The 26568-nt window shown below is 50.1% G+C and overlaps 2 protein-coding genes across 2 annotated transcripts in view; both read right to left on the bottom strand.

Moving 5' to 3' along the window:
• Positions 1–7309: 7309 nt before the first annotated feature.
• On the bottom strand, positions 7310–12694 carry LOC142069803 (uncharacterized). The gene is made up of 3 exons (XM_075122253.1): positions 12472–12694; positions 9170–11729; positions 7310–8058 (listed from the first exon to the last, which is right to left on the bottom strand). The coding sequence occupies exons 1-2, from the start codon at positions 12692–12694 to the stop codon at positions 11254–11256; spliced, it is 699 nt and encodes a 232-aa protein (XP_074978354.1). The 3' UTR covers positions 7310–8058; positions 9170–11253.
• Positions 12695–12752: 58 nt separating this feature from the next.
• Positions 12753–26568, bottom strand: part of CCDC15 (coiled-coil domain containing 15) — a 67487-nt gene continuing 53671 nt past the window's right edge. The window contains exon 11 of the mRNA XM_048827280.2: positions 12753–12890. Within this exon, the coding sequence (XP_048683237.2) occupies positions 12847–12890 (44 nt within the window). The 3' untranslated portion in view covers positions 12753–12846. The remainder of the gene's footprint in view (positions 12891–26568) is intronic.

Raw genomic sequence — 26568 nt, forward strand, 5'->3', positions numbered from 1 at the left:
AAGACAACTAGCCTTCACATGCAAATGGAGTTTGCAGCTTGGCGCAGATACACACATAGAGTTTGTAATCTCACGCCATTGTACAGACAGACTCCCAACTCATCACACCCTCTTACCTGATTCCCTTGTGCTGCTTCTTGCACCTAACAACCCATCTAGCTGGATATTTATACAGTGCCCACCGCTATTATGTCCAACTACCTCCATGACACCAGACCTACTTTTCACAGTTGGTTGTGTCCGTTTCTGGGTGTCCAACTCCAGACAATTCAAAATGCTGAGCATTTACCCTCTGGCAAACGCAGGGAGTGCAGCTGGGTGGACATTTCCCAGTGGAACAGGTTTTCATTGGGAAATGGTGATTCACCAGTGTGTTTGTTGACTTACTTGGTCCTGCTCTGAGCAGGGGATGGGACTAAGTGACCTCCTGAGGTCCCTTCCAACCCTGAGAGTCTATGATTTTGGCAAAACTTCCTGTGCAAACCTGTGTGGTTTCTTGCCAACTCACCCTCCTGCCCACCTGCCTGGCTCTTCTGCAGCCTGCTTGGTGGGCTGCTAGAGAACTGGGGTTCCCAGCTCCCAGACTCCCTTGTAGCTTGCCAGGTAAGCTGCCGCAGAGCTGGGGCTCCCTGGGTTCCCAGGCTCCCCGACAGCAAGCTGGGCAGGCACTTGTGGTGCCGGTACTCCCCTGCACCTGGGTCCTTGGCATCCAGCTGGGAATGTTTTCTACTGTGAGACCATTTCATTGTTTTGGGAACAAAACATTGCCGCAGTTCATTTGTGCAAAAATCTTTGAGGTTTAGTCTTTTTGTTCCAATTCAGGACACATTTGTTTTCCAAAACCTCAACAGTTTTAGCAGAAGTGAAACTCAATTTCTCAAACAGCTTTATTGGGTGGAAGGGAAAAGAGGGGCTTGACAAAGATGACCCAGTAGGGAGGGGCCGAGTTACCCAGAGCTCTGAAGGTGAGAACAAAAAGAACTTAAATATGAAATGATGTCAGATGGGAAGCCAATGAGGGATTCAAAAAGATGAGTTATCTGATCAAATCTTCTGGCAAGGTTAGCAGCCACATTTGGTATGGACTGAAAGGGAGCAACGTCTATGCTGCTTGGAGGCCAGAGAGTCAAAAATAACCCTAAGATTGTGGCCCAGAGGGATGGGAACTGGGGGGAGAGGGGGCTGTAGAAGGAAGGAAAAGGAGAAGGTTCAGGAGGAAAGAAAAAGTTTGGTTTTAGCCATTGTCTGTGTAAGGTGGTGCCAAGGCCTGCAAGAGGAGATGTCAGAGAGGTAAAGTGAGATGTGAGATTGGATGGAAAGAGAAATTCGTGAGTCATCAGCACAGAGGTGAGAGCTGGAGCCCCATGAGCCGATGAGGTCACCCAGAGATAGGGAATGTGAGCAAAGGGCCAAGATCACATCCACGGGGAGCCTCACAGAATGGGGAGGGGGCAGGGCCCCTGAAAGAGACAAATAAATAAACCAGTCACAACAATGTCCTTGTTTTCACATGGCCAATACAACGCTGGAGCCTCTGCTCCACTTCCGACTCTCGTCGAGGTGGGTTTTTTGCAACGCTGCAACTACGGAGTTTCTGCCCACAAGTGGCTTGGCAGTGTGTACCCCTTGGGAGTTACATCACAGAGAGCTGCTTTACTGCGCAGAAACTTGCCCGAGTAGACAAGGCCTTAGATAAACAGACACCGTTACCTCCGTATTTGAAGCATTCCTTTTACATCCCTGTACTTTAGGGCAGTGGTTCTCAAAGCCGGTCCGCCGCTTGTTCAGGGAAAGCTCCTGGCGTGCCGGACCGGTTTGTTTACCCTCCGCGTCCGCAGGTTCGGCCGATCGCGGCTCCCAGTGGCCGTGGTTTGCCGCTCCAGGCCAATGGGGGCTGTGGGAAGCGGCGTGGGCCAAGGGATGTACTGGCCACTGCTTCCCACAGCCCCCATTGGCCTGGAGTAGCGAACCGCGGGCAGTGGAAGCCGCGATCGGCCGAACCTGTGGACGCGGCAGGTAAACAAACCAGCCCAGGCTGTCAGAGCCTGTCCCTGAACAAGTGGCAGACTGGCTTTAAGAACCACTGCTTTAGGGGAAACTGCAGACAGTGAAGGAATGTTAGTTATCTTGGGCCAGCTGCGAGTAGTTAAGGGTGTCTGCTGTAAAGAATTATTTTCTTTTCCCTAAGGGTTGTATTTTGTGTTTGCAATTTGAGTTTATTGAGTAAAGGGTTTTATTTAGAGTCGGAATTAAGGTGCTGCTATGAGGAAACATGCATTTCTTTGTACTGGATAATACGTCCAATTCCTTTCCTCCTTTCCTTTCCTATAGCTTATGTGGGGAGGGGTGGCAGTGGAATGAGGTAATCCTCCACAGAGCAGGCTGTGGGCTGGATCCCTAGCTGCATAGATCCTGGGATGTCTGCAGGAGGTCAGAGCCAGGGGCTCCAGGCTGTTCCACATCCTTGTCTAGGCTAGGGTTGAAAGATGTCTTGCTAGCAGGCGTGAACTAACACACTACAAGTGTAGAGTAAAGAAGGCAGACTGGTCAAGTTAAAGAATAGGCTCTGTCCAGCTGAAGCACAAATGTTTGAGGTCTTCTACATTCTACACCCTCAGTGGGAATAAGGTTTGCCCTCCGTCCACACGAGGACTTCCTTGCCCCAGCTGAGACAGGGTAGCTGTTATCTCTGACAGCTGTCAAATGCAAGAGCTTCCTTACCCAACAAACCTCCTTCATGCACCAGCTGACTCCTTCCACCCCACATTGCCCCTCTTAAAATGCTGCCCCTTCCAGCTACACAGTCCCAAGCTGGTGACCTATCTGTGGGTTGCTGGTGGGAACTGCACTTTCTGCCCCTCCCATTGCCTATAAAGCCCCTGCTCCCCTGCCTATCTGTGGCTTGCCAGCTGGCCTGCCTGGCCCTGGCCTGACAAACCCCCTTGGTGGGTCAGTGTGGGGGCATCAGTAGCCTCTGGGACCTGTGCCTTCAGCAGCCTGTCATCTGCTGGGGCAGAGGATTTAACTTTATTGTCTTAATGTCTGAGGCTCAGGATAGTGGAGGGTGTAGAGAAGAGTATATCTCTTGGTGAGACCATCTGGTGGGTGCTATGCAGGGGGTAAGACTAGATGGTCACACTGGTCCCTTCTGGCCTTGGAATCTGTGACTATGATGCAAAGGGGGTTCTTGTTTACCTTTTCCATAACCCAGCAGCAAAGGTCTGTGCAATGGCAGTGGAAGGCAGCATATTTACAACTGATTAAAGGAAATACTTTTCTCTTTCACACTATGCACCATTAACCAGGGGAATCCTTGCTCCAAGATGCAGTTGAGGATGAAAGCTTAGCAGGATTCAGGAAATAATTGAACTTTTAGATGACCAATGGGAACATCAACAGTCAAAAGGACAGAATGTCTGAACACTGCAGTGAATACACCAATCACTGACTGCTTGTGGGTAAGGAAGAAACATCCCAGGTAGGCATGTTATTGCATAATTGTCCATTATGAAGGTTTTACACCTACCTCTGAAGCATCTGGTACTGGCATCTGTAGGCCAGGACATGGAACCTATGACCTGATCAGGTCTGGCAAATCTTATATTCATAAAGCTCCCATGTAAACGCCCCCCCCCCCCCGCAAAAAGAACAAAACAAAACACAAGTGCAATAGAACATGTTGGGAGTGAGTGTCAGGGACTGTACGCGCACACCCTGGTGTGCTAAAGCACTCCCCTGACTCATGCCTCAGCACATTCAAGTGTGTGTGACAATCACAGACACTCTCATCTGTTGTTGCTGACAGACAAGAAGAACATTCAGATAAGTAAAACCTGTCAGGCTCAAAACAGCAGAGGAGATCTCTAACCTGCTACTCTTTGAAAACAATAATTCAGGAGTAGTCGAATGTGACCTCGTCCATAACTTACTTGGGTTTCCAAAAAGCTTTTGATAAGGGTTGTCATAAAAGCTTATTAAGGAATCTAACTAACCCGCAGGACAAGGGGCAAAGTCTTGTTATGGAGTAAGCACTGGTTAGGCAATAAGGAAGCTCTGCCTGTCCTAGAAAGGATAGAGGTTAATAGGAGTCGGGTCTGAGGGGTATGTACTGGAACAAGTGTGACTCATACACTTAATGGCTTGAAGAGGAAATTTCCTTGAGTTGGTGACATTCATTTCAGTGATTTGCTGCCATTATTTTAACCAAAGGTTTCCTTTGGCCTCTGCTAAACCCAGCTGTGTGTGTGCTTACGAGAGCCTAGTCAGTTGTCTACCCATTTTAAAAAAACATTTTCAAAGCTAATGAGGGAGGAAATACCCTTTGGCAAATAAACCTGGATTAAATGCAATTTCTGGAAATGCTCTTGCAACATTTTCAGAATGTGTTGGTGCTTGAGAAGTTTAAGATCCTGGGAAAAGTCGTTTCTGGCAGGGATGAAGAAGGAGCAAATGGAGAAGGTTGGGAGATCACCCCAACTCTCCCTGCCATTGGTGGCAGAATTCCAACAAGCACATCACCAAGGTACTTGGCTGAGTGGTTTGCAGGGGGACTGTCGCTGCAGCTACTGGCTTCCTGATGTTAGATTTCCGGAACCACAGAAGACTTTAAGTACCTCCAGCTGGATTTTCCTGAACGGGGAGACTGGGCAGTGTGATGAGGGACGACATTTCATTGTCATCACCCTAAGGCCAAAACCAAACTCATCTATGTTGATGGGCTCTCAGCTTGCAGGGTGCCTTGAGAGGGACACTGGGCCCCCCATGGGAATGTCGTGATGCTGTGCAGACTGGAATGCTTCCAGGTGGTGTTTTGAAAAAACCTACCCCCAGTGAGCCTTGTGAGTTAAAAATTCCTAGTTTATTAAACATACAGAGCCCCTGGGCCCTCTCTCCTTCATCTGTCCCCCCTGAAAAGCCAATATAAATCCACTCCAGATAACTTATCAGCTTGTGTGAGGACAGACTAAAGAGCTTGGGTTTGGGGTTTGCACCTGAGTCTTGGAGTTACTTTCCTTTTTCTACCCACTCAGACTGACTCCTTCTGTCTGGGTTGGGTTTTACAGCCCTTGAGCACATCAGCTGTATCTCTGAGCCACTGCTTTTGATGCAAAAGTTTTTCTCTGTCCCATCCTATAAGTAGGCCAACTCCCAGGGGTGGCTCCAGCTGTGGAAGGAGGCAGATTCAGAGGCCACTGTCTACACTGTAATGTAAGGGTTAGTGGGACTCAAGTCAGCCGATCCATGTTAGAGAACCATGGGCTTGAGCAGCTACACTGATTCTTAACCCTGTTCAGACTTTTCTGAGCCGGGGCTCTGGCTTCCACACTGGAACACACAGACACGAGTCAACAATATCTGAGTCCCTAGCACCCTCCTGAAATGTGGCCACTCCAGCCCTTTGACCCTGGTGCACTGTGGGGAAACTTGGCTGTCCGCCCTGCACATCGCAGGAAGTTTGAACAGCCCGCCAACGCAGCCTGCCGAGGGGTCATTTTGGTCTGTGTGCTCCCAGCTCCCAGAGCCAGCAACAGGGCGGAGGAGACGTCTTTTGTAGAACTTCTCTTGCTTGCGCTTTCACTCCTGCGTCAGGAATTGGGCAGAGCGTCCATGAGATGCTGGTGGACGTTTCAGCAGCATTCTGACCCACCAGACGTACTTGTGAGACTTCATGCGGGAGCGGAGGAGGAGGAGGCGGAGGAGGAAGAGTACCTGGGCATGGCAGACTGACACTGGAAGATGCACAGTACCATCGGCATGGCCACTGATGCCCCCTACGTAGACTGGCACTTCTGGCACTGGGCCACAAGCACAGACTGGTGGGATCACGTTGTCATGCAGCCCTGGAATGAGCAGCAGGGGGTCCAGAACTTTCGCATGAAGAAAGCTACGTTCCTGGAGCTTCGTGAGCAGCTTGTCCCAACCCTCCAGCGTAAAGAGACACATAGGAGGCCACCCTTGCTGGACCAGAAGTGGGTTGCTATGACCATCTGGTAGCTGGCTACCCCAGACTGCTACAGGTCTGTTGCCAGCCAGTTTGGTGTTGGAAAGTCGAGTGCGGGTAGAGCGCTGGCAGAGGTCTCGGAGGCAGTCAGTCGTGTGGGTTACCCCAAGCTATTCCAGAGGCAATTGCTGGCTTTGAGAGAATGGGGTTTCCTAACTCTGCCGGCGCCATTGATGGGACTCATGTTCCCATAGTTCGCCCTCCCCAAGAAGCACGTGAGTATATAAACCACGAAGGGTAGTACAAGTCCTCATGGACCACAAAGGGTGATTTAATGGGGGCTGCACAGGGAAAGTTCATGATGCCAGGGTTTTCCGCTGATCAGCAATCTACATTCATGGCCCAGCTGGGACACTATTCCCACCACATGACAGTGTCATAAACGGAGTTACTGTCCCCACCGGCATTCTGGGGGACCCTGTGTACCCCCTTTTTGCCTTGACTTATCAAACTGTACCCTGATGTCAGCGGCCTGGCAGAAGACGGTTTAACTACACTCTCAGCAGGTGCAGAGTGGTTGCTGAATGTGCTTTTGGCAGATTGAAATCCCACGGGAGGTGTTTACAGACCCCTTTGGATGCCAGTGTCCTCAACGCTGTCCGCATCACTGTGGCTTGCTTTGCTCTTCACAATCTGTGTGAAGCCAGAGCTGAGCCTTTTCCTCCTGAATGGACCTGTGACAGCGAGAGGCCGCTGGATTGGTGCCTCAGCCAGAAAGTGCACCCGCCCCAGCTGGAGATGGATGCCCCCAGGCACAGGAGTCAGGGGTAGAATCCTAGAAGATCAGGGTTGGAAGGGACCTCAGGAGGTCATCTAGTCCCACCCCCTGCTGAAAGCAGGACCAATCCCCAGATCCCTAAATAGCCCCCTCAAGGATTGAACTCACAACCCTGGGTTTAGCAGGTCAAATCTCAAATCACTGAGGTATCCCTCCCTGCTTTGTGCTTCCACGTTATGGACTTGCCTGGTCCAATGGAAGAGGGGGAATAGCATCTCTATGAATGTGCTTGTGGGGAGAAAAGGGTTAATTAATTGTGGAGGGTCCCAACCTTCTTGGGTGTTAGGGGGCTTGATTGCCATGCAATGTACTTATGAATGACATGATGAGTAATGATTTGGGTAGAGGAGGGCAGTCAATGAATCACAGCATAGGATCTTGTAAGGAAGTTATTGAAGTGTGAATTGCTGTATCTAACTGTGTAGAGAAGTGTTTGCTTAGTCATGTATAATTGCTCCTGATCATATATTTAGTTTTATTGTCGCAAATCATGATTATATGATAGGATGCAGTAATAGCAATAAAAATCCTTGATGTTATAATATGTTTTATTTGTAAACATATCATAAACCGGTAGATCTTCAACCATTGCCAGGCAGGTCAGCAAATCAAAACAACACCCACCACCAAGTAACAGAACATTTCCAAACCAAACAAAATTAAAGTGCAGAACACAGTGCAGGCACGATTCAGCTCCCCTCCCCTCCCGCGCATGTCTCCTGGCCCCGCATGCTTCTTTCCCTTCTTTCCCCATTTTCTACACTCTTGGTGCCAGGGGAGGGGGATGGATGTATCCACAGGAGAGGGCTTCAGAAGGAAGGCTGCACAGGGTTTAGGTGCCTTGCCAGCCACTCATGGGGCCTGATTGCATGGGCCACCCAGACATGGAGTTGTCCGAGCTACTTCTGGACAGAGGGTACGTTGCAGAGGGATCAGACCGTGGTGAGGGAGATGAACAGGTCTCTTTGTTGTGCTCTGTTGTCCTTCCTTAGCCACCATTCCCATTCCAGGAACTGCACAGCTGCCTGCTCCCATACGGAAACACCTGCCTTCCAGCTGTGCGGTGAGCCTCAGCTTTCCACCTGCCTCTCAGCATGCCACTTCTCCAGTCTTAAGTCTCTCTGCTCCTGGTCCTGGACCTGCTTGTTGGCCCTTTCAAGAACTTTGATCGTAACTTCATCACGGATATGCTTCCTCTTGGAACTGTTCATGAAAGTACGTTGAGCCTGGAGTCAAGTTGTGGACATACAGCAGCTAGTAGAGATCAAGGGGCCTGAAACTGAACAAGCCACAGAGGGTTATTGTCTCAAAGAGCTCAGTGAAGGAGCACAGAATTAATTATTGTGGAATTTCAAGGACATAAAATGTTACATTTCAAAACTGAACCCCAGTAGACTGTGAAAGGGATGCTCCAGTCCACAGAATGGCCCTGGACACAACCTGGTTAATTGCACTTATAGAGGTGCAGAGACAATGGTTACATGCTCTTTCTGTTTGATAAATTTTGCATAATTAGTTGAAGTGGGGGTGGCCTTGCAACAAAAGGCTTCTTCTAGCATTTCAGCCTTTCATGTTTTGGACACCATAATGGTTCTTATGGTGCCCTAGTGGCCGAGGGAGATGTTATTCCAAGTTCCTGGTGGGAAACCTACAGTGTGTGCAGCCAAAGTATTCGGATGTAGAGAGACTGACCAGCATGTTGATTAGTGGAATGGGCTGGTCAGCTGCCAAGCTGGCCCTGGGAAATACACCCTTCCCTGCAATGCGACTGCCTAGCTGGAGTTCCTGCTTCAGGAGAAGCACCCATCTATCAGCGTCTGGGATTTGGTCAGAATCCATGAGGAAATTAATAGGATGCTGTGTTAGCTTCCACAGGGCTTAGCCTGTTATGGCTGCATGCAAACGCGCAGAACTCCACAGCTTTCCTGCTCCCCACCCTTGGCACATTTCTGGACAAAAACGGACACCCCAGTCGTACTTGGGAGACATGATTTTGTCCCCTATGGACTGCTTGGACTACTTCCAACTGAAATGGATTAGATTTGGAAAGACAACGCATTTCCCCAAACACACACAGAGACTACACTGGTTCCTGGCAGCTCCGCAGATCCGCTGAGTGACTACAGAGCAGCAAAGGTAAAGCCGCTATTACTTTGAGGAAAAAGGAATGACCCAAAGTCCCTGCCCAGTGAAAATGCTCTTCAGAGATGTTCTTTACTCTTTGCATTTCCCAGCTGCCATTTTGAAAGCCATGTGAAGGGAAGCCGGTTGAGGGGTGACAAGGTGCTGGGATACAGTCTGCCATCGGTAGGTACATGCTGGGAGCTGCAGATTCTCATTACTGTTGCTTTGCTGTAGTAATTAACTTTTAAATGGCACCAGAAACTTACCAGGTTCAGGGGAAGATTGTGTCTCCTCTGGGTTTGCTGCAGGCTCAGCGGTGGGCTGTTACTTCGGGGGGCAGGGGCATCAAACAGCTCCTCCAAGTATGGACCCAGAATTTGTTGCTGATCCTGTTTCACAGTCTGCTGTGGGACCAATTTCAGCAACAGAGTGACTTGATGGTCACTTGATGGTTTCCATCAGTCACCATCCCGGTTGACCAGATTGTCATGTACCACCATAGGTTCTGCGATGGGTGCGGTGCTCAGCATCCAGTAAAACACCTTGTCAAACAGGAATTAGGTTGGCGAGTTGCCCAGGTGAAGTGTTGGTACCTGGTCTTCCAGTATTCACTCTTGAGCCTCTTCATCTGCTCCCTGCACAGGCCATCAGTCTGGAAAATTTGCAAAGTTTTTTCACTATCTGCGTGGTCATTCCTGGTACTTTTGCTAAAGTCCACAGTTTTGCTGACTTCTCACCAGAGATTCACCAAAATCTGGCCATGTTCCCATGACCATGAGGTAGCGCTCTTTGCAAAAGGCTTCTTCTGGTCAGTCTCCATTGCACACATGAAAGGCTCTTCTCCAATGGGGAATTTGCATCTCAGTGGTCAGAAGATGATGGAAAGGTGAATGCCGACTCACTGAGCTGCTGCTGTACATCAAGGGGGCTGGCTTCCATTTTCACCTGACTCCACTGGAGATTCTTGGGACCAAGAGGACAAAGGAAGTTGGCCCTTGGGAATGTGGATACTTTTGGTGGACTTCCAGGACATGAGTCAAGTGAGGCTGCGTTGACACTGCAAAGCAATAAGGCTCAAACTCTGGGTCCCAGCATGACTTGGGCTTGGACTCTGCAGCCCAGGAGGGTCCTGGTACCCTCGGACCAAGCCCTGGATTAGTGTGATTTGAGTGTAGATGGAAAGGGGGAATTTATAGAAGTCGATTTTTTAGAAATCGATTTTATACAGTCGATTGTGTGTGTCCCCACTTAAGACCATTAAGTCGGTGGAGTGCGTCCACAGTACTGAGGCTAGTGTTGACTTCTGGAGCGTTGCACTGTGGGTAGCTATCCCACAGTTCCCGCAGTCTCCGCCACCCATTGGAATTCTGGGTTGAGATCCCAATGCCTGATGGGGCAAAAATATTGTCGCGGGTGGTTCTGGGTACATGTCATCAGCCCCCCCCTTCCGTGAAAGCAACAGCTGACAATTGTTTCGCACCTTTTTTCCTGGGTTACCCATGCAAATGCCATACCACTGCTAGCATGGAGCCCGCTCAGATCACCGCGGCAGTTATGAGCATTGTAAACACCACATGTGTTATCCAGCAGTATACGCAGAACCAGAACCTGCAAAAGCAGGCGAGGAGGCGATGGCAGCGCGGTGAGGAGAGTGATGAGGACATGGACACAGACTTCTCTCAAAGTACAGGCCCCAGCAATTTGGACATTTAGGTGGTAATGGGGCAGGTTCATGCCGTGGAATGCTGATTCTGGGCCCGGGAAACAAGCACAGACTGGTAGGACCCCATAGTGTTGCAGGTCTGGGACGATTCCCAGTGGCTGCGAAACTTTCGCATGCGTAAGGGCACTTTCATGGAATTTTGTGACTTGCTTTCCCCTGCCCTGAAGCTCAAGAATACCATGATGAGAGCAGCCCGCACAGTTGAGAAGTGAGTGGCAATAGCCCTGTGGAAGCTTGCAACGCCAGACAGCTACCGGTCAGCCAGGAATCAATTTGGAGTGGGCAAATCTACTGTGGGGGTTGCTGTGATCCAAGTAGCCAACGCAATCAGTTTCATGACTGGCCAGGCTACGGTGTGACAGTTCTGTTTGTTTCTCCTTGATGAAAACCCACTCCCTTGGTTCACGCTACTTCCCTGTAAGCTAACCGCCCTCCCCACGCCCCTGCGATCACCGCTTGCAGAGGCAATAAAGTCATCGTTGTTTCAAGTTCATGCATTCTTTATAAATTCATCACACAAATAGGGGGATAACTGCCAAGGTAGCCCGGGATGGGGGAGGGGGAGGAGGGAAGCAGCGGGTGGCATGGGGGAGGAGGGAAGGACAAGGCCACACAGCACTTTAAAACTTATTGAATGCTGGCTTTCTGTTGCTTGGGCAGTCCTCTGGGGTGGAGTGGCTGGGTGCCCGGAGGCCCCTCCACCGCGTTTGGGCATCTGGGCGAGGAGGCTATGGAACTTGGGGAGGAGGGCGGTTGGTTACACAGGGGCTGCAGCAGCGGTCTGCGCTCCTGCCTGTCCTGCAGCTCCACCATACGCCGGAGCATGTCAGTTTGATCCTCCAGCAGCCTCAGCACTGACTCCTGCCTTCTGTCAGGCAGCTGACACCACCTATCCCCTTCAATCCGCCACCTGTCCTTGCGTTCACATTGTGCTTTCCTGGGCTCTGCCATTGTCTGCCTCCACGCATTCTGCTGGGCCCTTTCAGTGCGGGAGGACTGCATGAGCTCAGAGAACGTTTCATCGCGAGTGTGTTTTTCTCGCCTTCTAATCTTCTCCAGCCTCTGGGACGGAGATGATAGCGTGAGCGTTGAAACATTTGCAGCTGCAGGAGGGAAAAAAAGTAGTTAAAGAGACACATTTTAGAGAACAATGCGTAGACTCTTTCACGGTGAACCTTGCTATTAACATTACATAGCACGTGTGCTTTCAGTACAAGGTCGCATGTTGCTTCTTATATTGAGGGCCTGCCGGTTTGGTGTGAGAGATCACACACGCAGGGCCGGGCAACAGACTTCGGCTTGCAGGCAGCCATGGTAAGCCACAGTCTTCTGGCTTCTTTAACCTTCATAACATGTGGGAATGGTTTCAAACAGCAGCGCCCTCCTTTCCCATACCAAGCAGCCATTGGGTCAGCCATTTAAGATGGGTTGGCCATTTAAAAGGAGGGGCTGCGGTTTTCAAGTTAACGTGCAGCACAAACCCAACTAAACCCTCCCCACAGACCCAGTTCTCTGGGATGATGGCTTCACCCCTCCCCACACCACGTGGATAACAGCGGGGAAGATTTCTGTTCAGCCACAGGCACACAGCCCAGCAGGAACAGCCACCTCTGAATGTCCCCTTAATAAAATTACCCTATTTCAACCAGGTGACCATGAAGAGTGACCATCCAGGAGAGCTTTATGGAAATGTCCCTGAAGGATTTCCACTCCATCCCCAGACACGTTAACAGACTTTTCCAGTATCTGTACTGGCCGCAAATGCGCCCCAATCTTCAGGGCAAAATCCATCATTAAACACGCTTGCTAATAAACCATGTATTATATCTACAAAGGTACACTCACCAGAGGTCCCTTCTCTGCCTGGCAGGTCCGGGAGCCTGCCTTGGGTGGGTTCGGAGGGTATTGGCTCCAGGTCCAGGGTGAGAAACAGTTCCTGGCTCTCAGGGAAAACGGTTTCTCCACTTGCTTGCTGTGCACTATCTTCAACCTCCTCCTCCTCAATATCATCTTCCTCGTCCCCAAAATGGCACTGCTGCAGGTCCCTGTTATAGCCTCTGTCCTTCATGCCCTTGGAGATTTTTTCAAATGTTTTGGCATTTTGTCTTTTCGAACAGAGTTCTGATAGCACAGATTCATCTCCCCATACAGCGATCAGATCCCGTACCTCCCGTTCGGTCCATGCTGGAGCTCTTTTGTGATTCTGGGACTCCATCATGGTCACCTCTGCTGATGAGATCTGCACTCACCTGCAGCTTGCCATGCTGGCCAAACAGGAAATGAGATTCAAAAGTTTGCAGGCCTTTTCCTGTCTACCTGGCCAGTGCATCTGAGTTGAGAGCACTGTCCAGAGCTGTCACAATGAAGCACTCTGGGATAGCTCCCGGAGGCCAATACCATTGAATTGCAACCACACTACCCCAAATTAGACCCAGCAAGGTCAATTTCAGCGCTAATCCCCTCGTCGGGGGAGGAGTACAGAAATCGATTTTAAGAGCCCTTTAAGTCGAAAAAAATGGCTTCATCATGCGGATGAGTGCAGGTTTAAATTGATCTAATGCTGCTAAATTCGATCTAAACTCATAGGGTAGACCAGGGCTGAGTCAGAGCCTGGGCTTACATTGCAGTGTAGACATACGCTGAAAACTCCTGTCCTCAAACCATAAATAACCCCCATTCTTGCCATAGCATCTGAAAGGCAGTGTCCTATCACTCCATCTTAGTAGAATGAGAGCTGCACTGACAATGGAGAAGCGAGCAATGATCACACTCCAGAAGCTTGCAATGCTGTATTGCTACTGGTCAGTGGGGAATCATTTTGGAGTTGGAAAATCCACAGTGGAGGCTGTTGCCATGCAAAGGTGCAGGGCCATTCATCATCTCCTGCTTTGTGGATGAATTTTCATCAGTGGGGTTCCTGAATTTTGATGAGATGATAGACAGCATGGACATCTCTATTTTGGCACCTATCCACCTTATAACAGAGTACATTGACAGAAAGGTTTACTTTTCTATGCTTATGCAAGCCTTGATGGATCACCGGGGACACTTCACTGACATCAGTGTGGGCTGGTCAGAGAAGGAGCATGACATCTGCATCTTTAAGAAAACACCACTGTTCAGAAAGCTGCAAGCAGAGACATTTTTTTCCAACTGGCAGATTATCATTGGCAGCATTGAAATGCCCACAGTGATTGTGGGGGACCCAGCCTAACTCTTGCTCCCCTGGCTCATGAACCTGTCTGCCAGCCACCTTGACAGCACCAAGGAATGATGCAACTACCAGCTCAGCAAGTGCAGAATTACAGTTGAATGAGGTTTGAGTAGATTGAAGGGACGCTGGTGGTATTTACTCACCAGATTGGATCTCAGTAAGAAAAATATCCCAACGGTTATACTGCATGTTGTGTTCTGCATAATATCTGTGAAGCAAATGGAGAAAAGGTACTGCCAGGGTGCAGGGGAGCAGCTGTCTGCTGAGTTTGAACAACCATAGAATCATAGAATCATAGAATATCAGGGTTGGAAGGGACCCCAGAAGGTCATCTAGTCCAACCCCCTGCTCAAAGCAGGACCAATTCCCAGTTAAATCATCCCAGCCAGGGCTTTGTCAAGCCTGACCTTAAAAACCTCTAAGGAAGGAGATTCTACCACCTCCCTAGGTAACGCATTCCAGTGTTTCACCACCCTCTTAGTGAAAAAGTTTTTCCTAATATCCAATCTAAACCTCCCCCACTGCAACTTGAGACCATTACTCCTCGTTCTGTCATCTGCTACCATTGAGAACAGTCTAGAGCCATCCTCTTTGGAACCCCCTTTCAGGTAGTTGAAAGCAGCTATCAAATCCCCCCTCATTCTTCTCTTCTGCAGGCTAAACAATCCCAGCTCCCTCAGCCTCTCCTCATAACTCATGTGTTCCAGACCCCTAATCATTTTTGTTGCCCTTCGCTGGACTCTCTCCAATTTATCCACATCCTTCTTGAAGTGTGGGGCCCAAAACTGGACACAGTACTCCAGATTAGGCCTCACCAATGTCGAATAGAGGGGAACGATCACGTCCCTTGATCTGCTCGCTATGCCCCTACTTATACATCCCAAAATGCCATTGGCCTTCTTGGCAACAAGGGCACACTGCTGACTCATATCCAGCTTCTCGTCCACTGTCACCCCTAGGTCCTTTTCCGCAGAACTGCTGCCTAGCCATTCGGTCCCTAGTCTATAGCTGTGCATTGGGTTCTTCCGTCCTAAGTGCAGGACCCTGCACTTATCCTTATTGAACCTCATCAGATTTCTTTTGGCCCAATCCTCCAATTTGTCTAGGTCCCTCTGTATCCTATCCCTCCCCTCCAGCGTATCTACCACTCCTCCCAGTTTAGTATCATCCGCAAATTTGCTGAGAGTGCAATCCACACCATCCTCCAGATCATTTATGAAGATATTGAACAAAACCAGCCCCAGGACCGACCCTTGGGGTACTCCACTTGATACCGGCTGCCAACTAGATATGGAGCCATTGATCACTACCCGTTGAGCCCGACAATCTAGCCAGCTTTCTACCCACCTTGTAGTGCATTCATCCAGCCAATACTTCCTTAACTTGCTGACAAGAATACTGTGGGAGACCGTGTCAAAAGCTTTGCTAAAGTCAAGAAACAATACATCCATTGCTTTCCCTTCATCCACAGAACCAGTAATCTCATCATAAAAGGCGATTAGATTAGTCAGGCATGACCTTCCCTTGGTGAATCCATGCTGGCTGTTCCTGATCACTTTCCTCTCATGCAAGTGCTTCAGGATTGATTCTTTGAGGACCTGCTCCATGATATTTCCAGGGACTGAAGTGAGGCTGACTGGCCTGTAGTTCCCAGGATCCTCCTTCTTCCCTTTTTTAAAGATTGGCACTACATTAGCCTTTTTCCAGTCATCCGGGACTTCCCCCGTTCGCCACGAGTTTTCAAAGATAATGGCCAATGGCTCTGCAATCACAGCCGCCAATTCCTTCAGCACTCTCGGATGCAACTCGTCCGGCCCCATGGACTTGTGCACGTCCAGCTTTTCTAAATAGTCCCTAACCACCTCTATCTCCACAGAGGGCTGGCCATCTCTTCCCCATTTTGTGATGCCCAGCGTAGCAGTCTGGGAGCTGACCTTGTTAGTGAAAACAGAGGCAAAAAAAGCATTGAGTACATTAGCTTTTTCCACATCCTCTGTCACTAGTTTGCCTCCCTCATTCAGTAAGGGGCCCACACTTTCCTTGGCTTTCTTCTTGTTGCCAACATACCTGAAGAAACCCTTCTTGTTACTCTTGATATCTCTGGCTAGCTGCAGCTCCAGGTGCGATTTGGCCCTCCTGATAACATTCCTACATGCCCGAGCAATATTTTTATACTCTTCCCTGGTCATATGTCCAACCTTCCACTTCTTGTAAGCTTCTTTTTTATGTTTAAGATCCGCTAAGATTTCACCATTAAGCCAAGCTGGTCGCCTGCCATATTTACTATTCTTTCGACTCATCGGGATGGTTTGTCCCTGTAACCTCAACAGGGATTCCTTGAAATACAGCCAGCTCTCCTGGATTCCTTCCCCCTTCAAGTTAGTCCCCCAGGGGATCCTGGCCATCCGTTCCCTGAGGGAGTCGAAGTCTGCTTTCCTGAAGTCCAGGGTCCAAACCAGACACAAGGGTCATTACACGAGCTCAACATGGAGCTAGCTATGAGGTTGAGGTAGGCTTTGAAAGAGCACTTTAATGGTTAGCCACGTTAATGTGCTGTGCTGGACTGTGCTCTGGCCTTGAAGGTTTTGGGGTTGTTAGGAAATATGTAGTGCTTGATGTACATTTATAACAATTAGACGGTGTGTTTTACTGAAGCTATGAATTATAGATTCATAGATTCTAAGACCAGGGACCATTGTGATCATCTAGTCTGACCTCCTGTAAAACACATGCCAGAGACCTTCTCCGCAATAATGCCTAGAGCAGCTCTTTCAGAAACAATTCCAATCTTCATTTAAACATTGGCAGTGATGAAGAATCCACCACGACCTTTGGTAAGTTGTTCCAATTACACCTGATTTCCAGCCTGAATGTGTCTAGCTTCAACTTCCAGCCACTGGATCATATTCTACCTTTCTCTGCTAGACTGAAGAGCCCATTGTTAAAAATCTGTACCCCATGTAGGTACTTACGGACTGTGACCAAATCACCCCTTAACCTTCTCTTTGTTAAGGTGAATAGATTGAGCGCCTTGAGTCTGTTTCTACAAGGCAGGTTTTCTAACTGTTTAATCACTCTTGTGACACTTTTCTGAAACCTGCCCTGCAATGAGTCAGTCCTGCAAACCCTGCACCTTCCCTTGCAGAGGTCATAGGCATTGCCCCACCCCCCCACCATATAACCCAGGTCATCTGGCCAATTTACATTTAGATGGGTTTACCATTAGTCTTATGTTTCTGAGGGTCTGTAAGACTACTGTGAAATGTGTGAAGTAGTCTCCCCAAGCCTTGCAGTACGCAAAGATATTGTCAATATATGCCACTGCTTATCAATTGTGTGGTTTTAATACCTTGTTCAGCAACCTCTGGAAAGTGGCTGCTGCTCTGAATAGACCAAAGTGCATTGCTTGAAATTTGCAGAAAGTCTGAAGGGTGTATGGAAGGCGAGATTTGCAAATGATGCCATTAGGGGAGTTAGGGGAATCTACCAACATTCTTTAGTCAAATCAAGGGTAGTGATCACTGGTTCTCAACCTCTTTACCATTGTGGCCGCATAGGCAGCTCTCTCTGTGTTATGTGGGCCACACTTACACAAAATATATATAATACCTGTATGGCCCTGAGGATGTCACATGCTGATTGAGTCTCAAGCAGCCCCTGGGCTGCAAACCACTGGTAGTGATGTACTCAATGACCCCTAGTCTCTGCAACAGTTTGTCTACCCACAGCATTAGGCATGCATCCAGCTTGGTCTCTAATAGGTAGGGACTGGCTAAAGCCCAGAAGCCGGAAGTTCAAATGTCCATTCAAAATCTGTAAGCAGTAACTGTCGTAACTCTGCATGACTAGTTATCCCTCGAAACGGCGGATCCCTTCTTGGTGTTTAGGCCTTGCTCTGGCTCTTGGCACAGGATGATGGACGCCCAGAGTCAGCAAAAGCTTTACTGTTTCACTTCCTTATCTCTGCCCTGCTGCATAGGGTTCCTGACAGCCCAACCATTGCGTGCATTATCAAGTTTCCCGTCTCTATACATTTCCTCTCTCATTACTCACTTCTCTTGGGGGTAGCTGTTTGTCACAGGCCTGTCATGTTCATAGCCCGGCCCCAAACAGTGTACATTGCTCTACTTTACACCGGGCTCAACGGGTAGTGATCAATGGCTCCATGTCTAGTTGGCAGCCGGTGTCAAGTGGAGTGCCCCAGGGGTCGGTCCTGGGGCCGGTTTTGTTCAATATCTACATAAATGATCTGGAGGATGGTGTAGATTGCACTCTCAGCAAATTTGCGGATGATACTAAACTGGGAGGAGTGGTAGATACGCTGGAGGGGAGGGATAGGATACAGAAGGACCTAGACAAATTGGAGGATTGGGCCAAAAGAAATCTGATGAGGTTCAATAAGGATAAGTGCAGGGTCCTGCACTTAGGACGGAAGAACCCAATGCACAGCTACAGACTAGGGACCGAATGGCTAGGCAGCAGTTCTGCGGAAAAGGACCTAGGGGTGACAGTGGACGAGAAGCTGGATATGAGTCAGCAGTGTGCCCTTGTTGCCAAGAAGGCCAATGGCATTTTGGGATGTATAAGTAGGGGTATAGCGAGCAGATCGAGGGACATGATCGTTCCCCTCTATTTGACATTGGTGAGGCCTCATCTGGAGTAATGTGTCCAGTTTTGAGCCCCACACTACAAGAAGGATGTGGATAAATTGGAGAGAGTCCAGCGAAGGGCAACAAAAATGATTAGGGGTCTGGAACACATGAGTTATGAGGAGAGGCTGAGGGAGCTGGGATTGTTTAGCCTGCAGAAGAGAAGAATGAGGGGGGATTTGATAGCTGCTTTCAACTACCTGAAAGGGGGTTCCAAAGAGGATGGCTCTAGACTGTTCTCAATGGTAGCAGATGACAGAACGAGGAGTAATGGTCTCAAGTTGCAGTGGGGGAGGTTTAGATTGGATATTAGGAAAAACTTTTTCACTAGGAGGGTGGTGAAACACTGGAATGCGTTACCTAGGGAGGTGGTAGAATCTCCTTCCTTAGAGGTTTTTAAGGTCAGGCTTGACAAAGCCCTGGCTGGGATGATTTAACTGGGAATTGGTCCTGCTTCGAGCAGGGGGTTGGACTAGATGACCTTCTGGGGTCCCTTCCAACCCTGATATTCTATGATTCTATGATTCATGCTTGCCTTGCTCATCCAATTTACCTGTCATAACTACTGAGTTGCTAGCAACCTGGCGCTGAGCCCGCCCTCTTTGTAGCAATACTGTCAGTCCGTCCCTTCCCCTCGCATTGTGACCTTCAGAAATAAATACATTTTATATGGATCTAGGCTATTGACCCAGTGTTTACTGCTGGCTCGGGGCAAAGCTGTGACATATTCCATTTACCGAGGGCCAGCTTCACAAAGTGCAGGTGCCTAATAGCCTCTTCCGCTGCCTAAGTGCAACGTATTGGCACCACGGACATTCTCCGCACCAGCACGCGACTGCTGCTTCCCTCGTGGGCACCAAAGTGCTCCCCTTTCCCCCACGTTCAAAGTCTCCTGTGTCCTGATGACACCCCAGGACTAACCAACAGGTTGGAGCCCTAGCACAAACCATGGCCCTGTGGGAGTCGCAAACAAGGTGTTCCCCTGCCTAGTTCACCAGCGGGGCCCCATTGCAGAGGCATGCTGAGAGCATGGGCACGGGGTCAGGCCTGGCAGAAAAGGCAGCCGTGTGTGTTTGTCCCCAGATTCCCCAACAGACCAGTGGGTGGAGCTCTTACTGGGGATGTGGGAGGCCCAGGTTTGGATCCCCCTCTGCCTGGTTTGGACAGCAGCCTGTATCCAGGTGAGGGCCTGTATCTCAAGCTCTCCTCCTGGAACTGTTCCCTTTGTATCGCTACATCAAGAATAATTGGAGCAGGGACTGAACCTGCCTTTGCCACATCCCAGGAGTACCCTGACCACCAGGCTGTCTCAGTCTCTTCAACACTCTGGCCCCATTAATAGGGAGATTTAGAGACACGTCCTGGCACACACCCCCTCCCACCATATTCTCAGTAGCTGGGTGGGTGGGGTGCTCACCTGGGAGCTCCAAAATAGGGAGAGCAGGGACTAGAGGCTGGCTCTTCCCTACCCAGGTGAGTGCCCTGACAACTGAGCTACTGGCTGTGATGGGCTGGCTCTCTCTCTCCGTTATTTGTGAGATAAGGCTGATCTGGCTTAGGTGCCTGGCTCCTGGAGAGGGATCATGGCTGAGAATCCTGAGAGGAAATGCCCCAAGGCTCAGGTCCATGGGAGTTAGGCACCTAACTACCTTTGAGGATCTGGCCCTAAGCCCTGTCCCTTTCCTCTGCATTTCATGCCGGACTAGATCAGGCAGCTCCTCGCTCACATTGCTGGCCCCTGAGGATCCCTTTCTTAGGTGCCTAACTCTCCCCATATGGTGTGCAGGGTGCCTGGGTACCTCCCCTGGGCTGAGGGTCCCATGAGGCAGCAGGTGCCTAGGAGTTCCGCATGGCAACACTTCTGTCAAGGCTTTGTTGGCATTTATGGAAATTATTTGCTGCTTTGTATCTCACGCTGTTGAGAATCTTTATTTGCTTCTGATAAGCCCCAATAAAGTTTATTACTCTGCTGTTGATGCCTTTGATTGGAGTACAACAAGTTCTGACCTCTGCAAAAGGCTCTTGGCCACAATGGCATTTGTGTTGCCGCGAAGCAGCTAAAGCATCTTCGCGGTGGATATCATCTGTGAGTTTGTGTGTGTGTGTGATTGTCGGGGGAAGCATAATGGCATAGAGGCCTTCCCCTCAATGTCCCTTGCCACACTGTATAACTGATGAAGTGAGCTGTGGCTCACGAAAGCTCATGCTCAAATAAATTGGTTAGTCTCTAAGGTGCCACAAGTCCTCCTTTTCTTTTTACTGTATAACTATGTGATTCCTTGTCCCTGTGGTGTTGAGAACAGGTGAGCATCAGGGTGACCCCAGATTCCTTAAGCTTTGGCACAGCCTGGATTGCATCTTAACGGGGAGAGAGTTGTGGACCTAACCCGCAACACCCCCTCGACGTGCCCTGCAGTGCCATGTGCCCACCTCCCCTCCCGCTCCCCCTGGCGCCCTTCCCAAAATAGGAAACAGCAGTGGCTGATGGAACAGAACTACAGGCGGGAAGTGTTTCCGTTTTCACTGTCTTGGTCCAGGAGTGTTTCTTCCTATTAGAAAAATCGTTGGGGTTAGAGCGTCAGTGGAGGCCTGGTCACCTGCCTGCTCTTCATTTCACTTCCTGCTCCTCCGGCACTGTGTGTCTCCTCTCCCATGCCCAGGCATGGGCTGTTCAGCTGCCTGTTCCTCTTCTGCCCGCTTCCCTTATATGTCTAGCTCCATGGCCCCACTCACCATTGGGTCTGACTGCCTTTCTCTCCTGAATGTGCCCCTCCAACGCTTGGGTCTCTCTTCTCCTCTCCTCTGCTTTCTTCTCCCCTGGCTACTCTGCCTAGGCAGCTGGCCCTTTCCCACAGAGAGGAGCTTGGAGGATCTAGCATAGTGGTTCTCAACCTGTTTACCATTGTGGGCTAAATCCAATACCACCTGTATGGCCCTGAGGATGTCACATAGCCCGCAGCTCTCTGCTGATTGGGCTGCAGGTTGAGAACCACCGGGGTTCTGCCTGGTCCCAGGGGACTTCCTAGCACAGGACAACGCTTCCAATCATGCAGCCACCCAGGGCAGCCCAGCAACAAGGAAAAGCTAAGAACCATCCAGCCCTAGCCAGCGTACATTAGTGCATGCTCCAGTCACTCCAGTAACAGGGAGGAAGGGAAGCATGGGAACCAGCAGAAGCAGACTAAGGTTTCCTGGGGCCCTGAGCCAGATCCCTTCTGCCTGTGGCCCAGCCCCATTCCGCCCATTCCACCCCTTTCTGCCCCTTCCCCATGACCCCACCCTGTTCCACCCAGGATCCCCCCTGCCCCATTCCGCCAGCCCCATAACCCATTTGCTCTTTCTGACCCCGTCGCTGAGGCCCCAAGAGTGGAGAAGTGCTGTCCCTGCACCATGGCCCCAGGGCCACAGCAGGGAGTGAAAGCTCCATCAGTCCCAGGGCCGCAGGGCGGGTCTGGGTGCTGGAACTTCCACCCCCATGCCCCACGCTATTGTGTGGGACCAGGGTCGGGGCATGGGGGCTTCCTCTGCCTCACCAGCACTTCTGCCGAACAGGGTCGGGGCACTTGGGGCTTCCTCTGCCAAGGTCTGAGGCTACTGGTGGGGGCGGGAGGCTTCTCCCGTCGCACAGCTTCTGCCAGGAATGGGGTCGAAGGCTGCTGGGGAACCTTCCCCCGTCCCAGCTTCTGCTGGGGATGGGGTCGGGGGGGTCCACAGCAGGGGTTTCCACCATCCCGTGGGTAATCCGCCACTGGGAACCAGCTACACTGCTTTGTGCTGGTTGGTGACTGCCTCCCATTGGGGGACTCTCCAGAGATGACTGTAGATGTTTTATGCTCCTGAGTGGCACCAAAGGAGAAGAACAGGACAGAGAATCTGCCCCAAATGATTGATTATAAGACTTTTTTTAGGGGTGGTGGGCAGTCACTCTTCACTGCCCTGTAATGACTTCTGTGGAGAGAAAGGCCTGGACTGCCCACAGATTTCCTGAATTGTAATCCCCATGCCACCAAAAGTTGCTTAGGGCACAAACAAGGCATGGCCGTCCCTGAACGGAATGGCTCCCTGGCTGTGTTTCTCGAACTTCACATTTTCTGCAAGGATCAGTTGCTGAAAAACAGCACCCTGGAGAGCCAGTGAGCTGCTTTTTGTCTGGGCACTGCCTCTCCGGCTTGGGTGGCCCTACCGGGAACTACAGCTCCCGCCAGCCTCAGATCTCTGGGGCCTTGGAACAAGCCTTCCCTCCACACCAGGAGCAAATCCCCAGGGAGGGACATGGATTTTGTACCAGTATAACCACGTTGGATAAGGGTTTGATTTTCTACCCATGTAGGTACACCAGTACAGCCCTTGGTGTGGAGGGTGTTATACTGGCATGATGGGGCTTGCTTGCCTCACACTGGTACTACAAGTACCATCCTTAATACCATCCTTTGGGCTCAGGAGGCCATGCCCCTTCAGTCCTGCTGGGCATGCTCTGGCTGGACACCAGATATAAAAGGGAGCAGCCCGGCTCATTCAGTGCTGACTGCTGAGGAGGGAAGATGCATGCTGCAAGCTCCAGTCTAGGAATTGCTGAGGCTCCAGGTGGCAGAGGTCAGAGATGTTGAGACCCAGGTGAACGCCCAAGCTCCTGCAGACTCCCAAGGAGTGATGCTGCTCCTGAGAGCTGCATGGGCTGAGGAGCCCAGAGACCCTGGAGATGCCAGGACCACTACACCAGAGACAGGGTAGGAAGTAGCTTAGGGGGACTAGTCATTGTGCCGGGTGATGTCAGTGTGTTTCGGATGGATCCCCCGCTGACCCAATGGTGAGCACGCTTCCCACTGCTAGGGCCCTGGGCTGGGACCCAGTGGAGCAGGGGGGTCTGGGTCCCCCCAACCCTGGCTGCCACCCACCTGACCAGCCACTAGGCCACACAGCCCTGCTGAAGAGGGCAGCCCTACTGACTCTGGCCATTAAGCCACACTGCCCTGAGGGAGAGGGCAGCTATACTGACTCTGGCCATTGGGCCAAGCAGGCCTGAGGGAGAGGGCAGCCATATTGACACTTGCCGCTAGGCCATGCTATCCTGAGACAAAGGGTGATCGCACAGACTCAGCTGCAGGGAAATAACCCTAACCCTGCCCCAAAAGGGGATAGAGCACACTTGCCCTGTGACAACTGCTAACAGGGTTTATACTGGTATAGCTTCTCCCCATAAATTGGACAGTGAGAGTAAACCACACTGGGATAAGCACCTTTCTCCTGGTCCCACCACTTGTTATGCCCTTCCAACTTGACTGTGAACCACCGATGATAACTCTCTGAGAACTGTTTTCCAACCAGTTATGCACCCACCTTATAGTAGCTCCATCTAGGTTGTATTTCCCCAGTTTGTTTTTGAGACCGTCATGAGACAGTAACAAAAGCCTCACTAAAGTCAAGATTTACCATATCTGCCGTTTCTCCTCTATCCACTAGGCTTGTTACCCTATCAAATAAAACTCTTAGCTTGATTTGACATGATTTTTTCTTGAGAAAAATCCATGTTGACTGTTGCATATCACCTTATTATCTGCTAGGTGTTTGCAAATTGATTACTTGATTATTTGCTCTGTTATCTTTCTGTACACTGAATGGTCTGTAATTCCCCAGATTGTCCTTAGTGCCTTTTTTATGGATGAGCACTATATTTTCCCACTTCCAGTCCTCTGGAATCTCTCCTGTCTTCCATGACTTTTTGAAGATAATCACTAATGGCTCAGATATCTCCTCAGTCAGCTCCTTGAGTATTCTCGGGTGTATTTCATCAGGCCCTGGTGACCTGAAGACCCCTAACTGGCAAACTGGAACCAACCTAGCATCATGGGGAGTAACATAATTGCAAATTGTTTTCAAACTGAAGCATTGGTACCCTGTTGCTGTCCAGCAAGAGCCGGAGGAGATGGAGCTTGGGGCTTCTGCACTATGCTGAGGTGCTAATGTTTGCCAAGCCTCACAAACTTCTGGTGAACTATAAAACAGGAGAAAACAAAGAGGCAGATTAAGGGCAGGAAGATTGGGCTACAAAAATGCTATTGAAATATGCCAACACCTTCTATTCCAAAATCAATATTTTGTTACAGTGGGTGTGTATACAATCAGCTGGCCCTTTAAATGCTCTGAATTGAGGAGACTCGCCAAACCCACATAGTCTGTTGTTGTGGAAATGGCAGAAGTGCTAAATGACTTTTTTGTTTCAGCTTTCACAAAAAGTTTAGGAGCGATCACATGTCCCATAATGAACACCAGTGAAATTGAGGTAGGATTCAGGCTAAAATATGGCAAGAAAAGTGAATAATTTAGACAAGCGTTTGTTCCTGGGGTTTGGTCCTCCAGCCTCTCTTGCACTGCTGTAATGATACGGATTTCTAAACTGGTACAACGACTGTGCAGCAAGGCCCAGAGAAGCATGAGGCTTTTGCGTCGGAGGGAGAGGAGCACTGCTCCCAGGGAGGGTTGGTGCAGCCACGTGGTCCATCAGCCAGGCCCATTTCTCGATTTGGCAGGTGCCCCCGTGTTGTGGTCAGGAGCACGCTGACCTCGCACCCCAGCATTACTAATGAGCACACAGGAGAGTGAGGGGCCTCAGACTCACAGGAAGTAGACACTTGTGCTCACCTCTGCTTGGCTCCCTGCAGTTCTCCTTTTGTGTTAAATTTCATCTCTGGGGACCATCATTAACCTTGGCAGCCCATAGGGATGAGCTCTGCAGTGCGTAGAGACAACGACACCTCCGACTGCATGCGCCGGGAGGCACCAAACGCTCAGCCCACCTGGGCATTTCCCTGCTGCTGATTCTCAGTTGCATTGACTGTGTCTCCGGCAGAATCCGCACCAGACTTGCCACCTGGTGTCCTCACCTTCCACTGGACAAAGCAAGTGTAAACCGGGCTAGCTCAGAGTGCCGGGATGCACTGAGTACCCCCACGCGTAGCAGCTCATCCAATAAACCAACAGACATGTAACTCAACCACGCACCGCACCATCCATGGGCGTCTGTGTGTGTTTCTAGCAATATCAGTAAGAAGAGATTAAGCCCACCGTTTAGAGGGCCCTATCCATAAATCTCACTCTGCATAAAACGGGGTAGCTTGGGAGTTAACCCCCTGGAGGCTTGGGCCTCAGGTATGCTGGGGCTGCAGGCAGCCAGGGGGAATGTGTTTGTCTGCTGTGGCGCCAGACTGGGCGCTAACCCAGGAAACAATCCCTAAGACAGCCTGGAAGTGAATTCACTTTTTACTCTATTGGTGAAAATGTGCTTTTGAAAGCACTGGCCTTTAGAAGCCACTCTGTAAGCACTGGGCCAGGCTGCCCGTCTTTAGAGAATAGCACCAGCAAACCCAATTGACTCCCCTGTGTCACAAGGCAAGGAAACTTTTGAAAACCAATAGCTGCACATTGTAACGGTCCTGGGGAACAGTCAACGGACAAGTCCTACACCAGACAAATGGCACCAGTGCACGTTTCCCAACCAGTGCATTAAATAAAGATGTGGTTTGGTTTTTTTAAACCAACCCAGTTTGTCTGACACTGTTCTAGTTTATCAACCCTCAGTGCTGCTTTTAGCTGTTGCATTATCCTCAGATTCAGTCGTGCCCAGCACAATGTTGCCAACCTCACAAGTTCAAAAATCTTATGTCAGGCCCCACAAACCATGAGATTTTGAAAAGCAGTAAGTGTTGGGTTCTTTCTAACACTTCCTATTTTCTGAGCCTGTGGGGGAGCCCGGGGGGGGGGGGGTGTCACATTTTCGAGCTTTTCTCCTCACGAACAGAAGGGCTACAGATTTCCTTTTTAAATGAAAGCTGAGAATCTTTTGTAATCACCTGACTCCAGGAGCTGGGGCTTTAAAAACACCAAATATCATGGGAGTGTTGCTAAAATCACCCAAACTGGCAGCACTGTCCGCCTTCTCAGCCATTACAAAGTCAAACAGCCACAATCAAGAATTTGGGGCAGATTCTCTGTCCTGTTCTTCTCCCTTTGTGCCACTCAGGAGCATAAAACATGTACAGTCCTCTCTGGAGAGCCCCCAATGGGAGGCAGTCACCAACCAGC

Source organism: Caretta caretta, chromosome 22, assembly GCF_965140235.1.
Source record: "Caretta caretta isolate rCarCar2 chromosome 22, rCarCar1.hap1, whole genome shotgun sequence".
Lineage (NCBI taxonomy): Eukaryota > Metazoa > Chordata > Testudines > Cheloniidae > Caretta > Caretta caretta.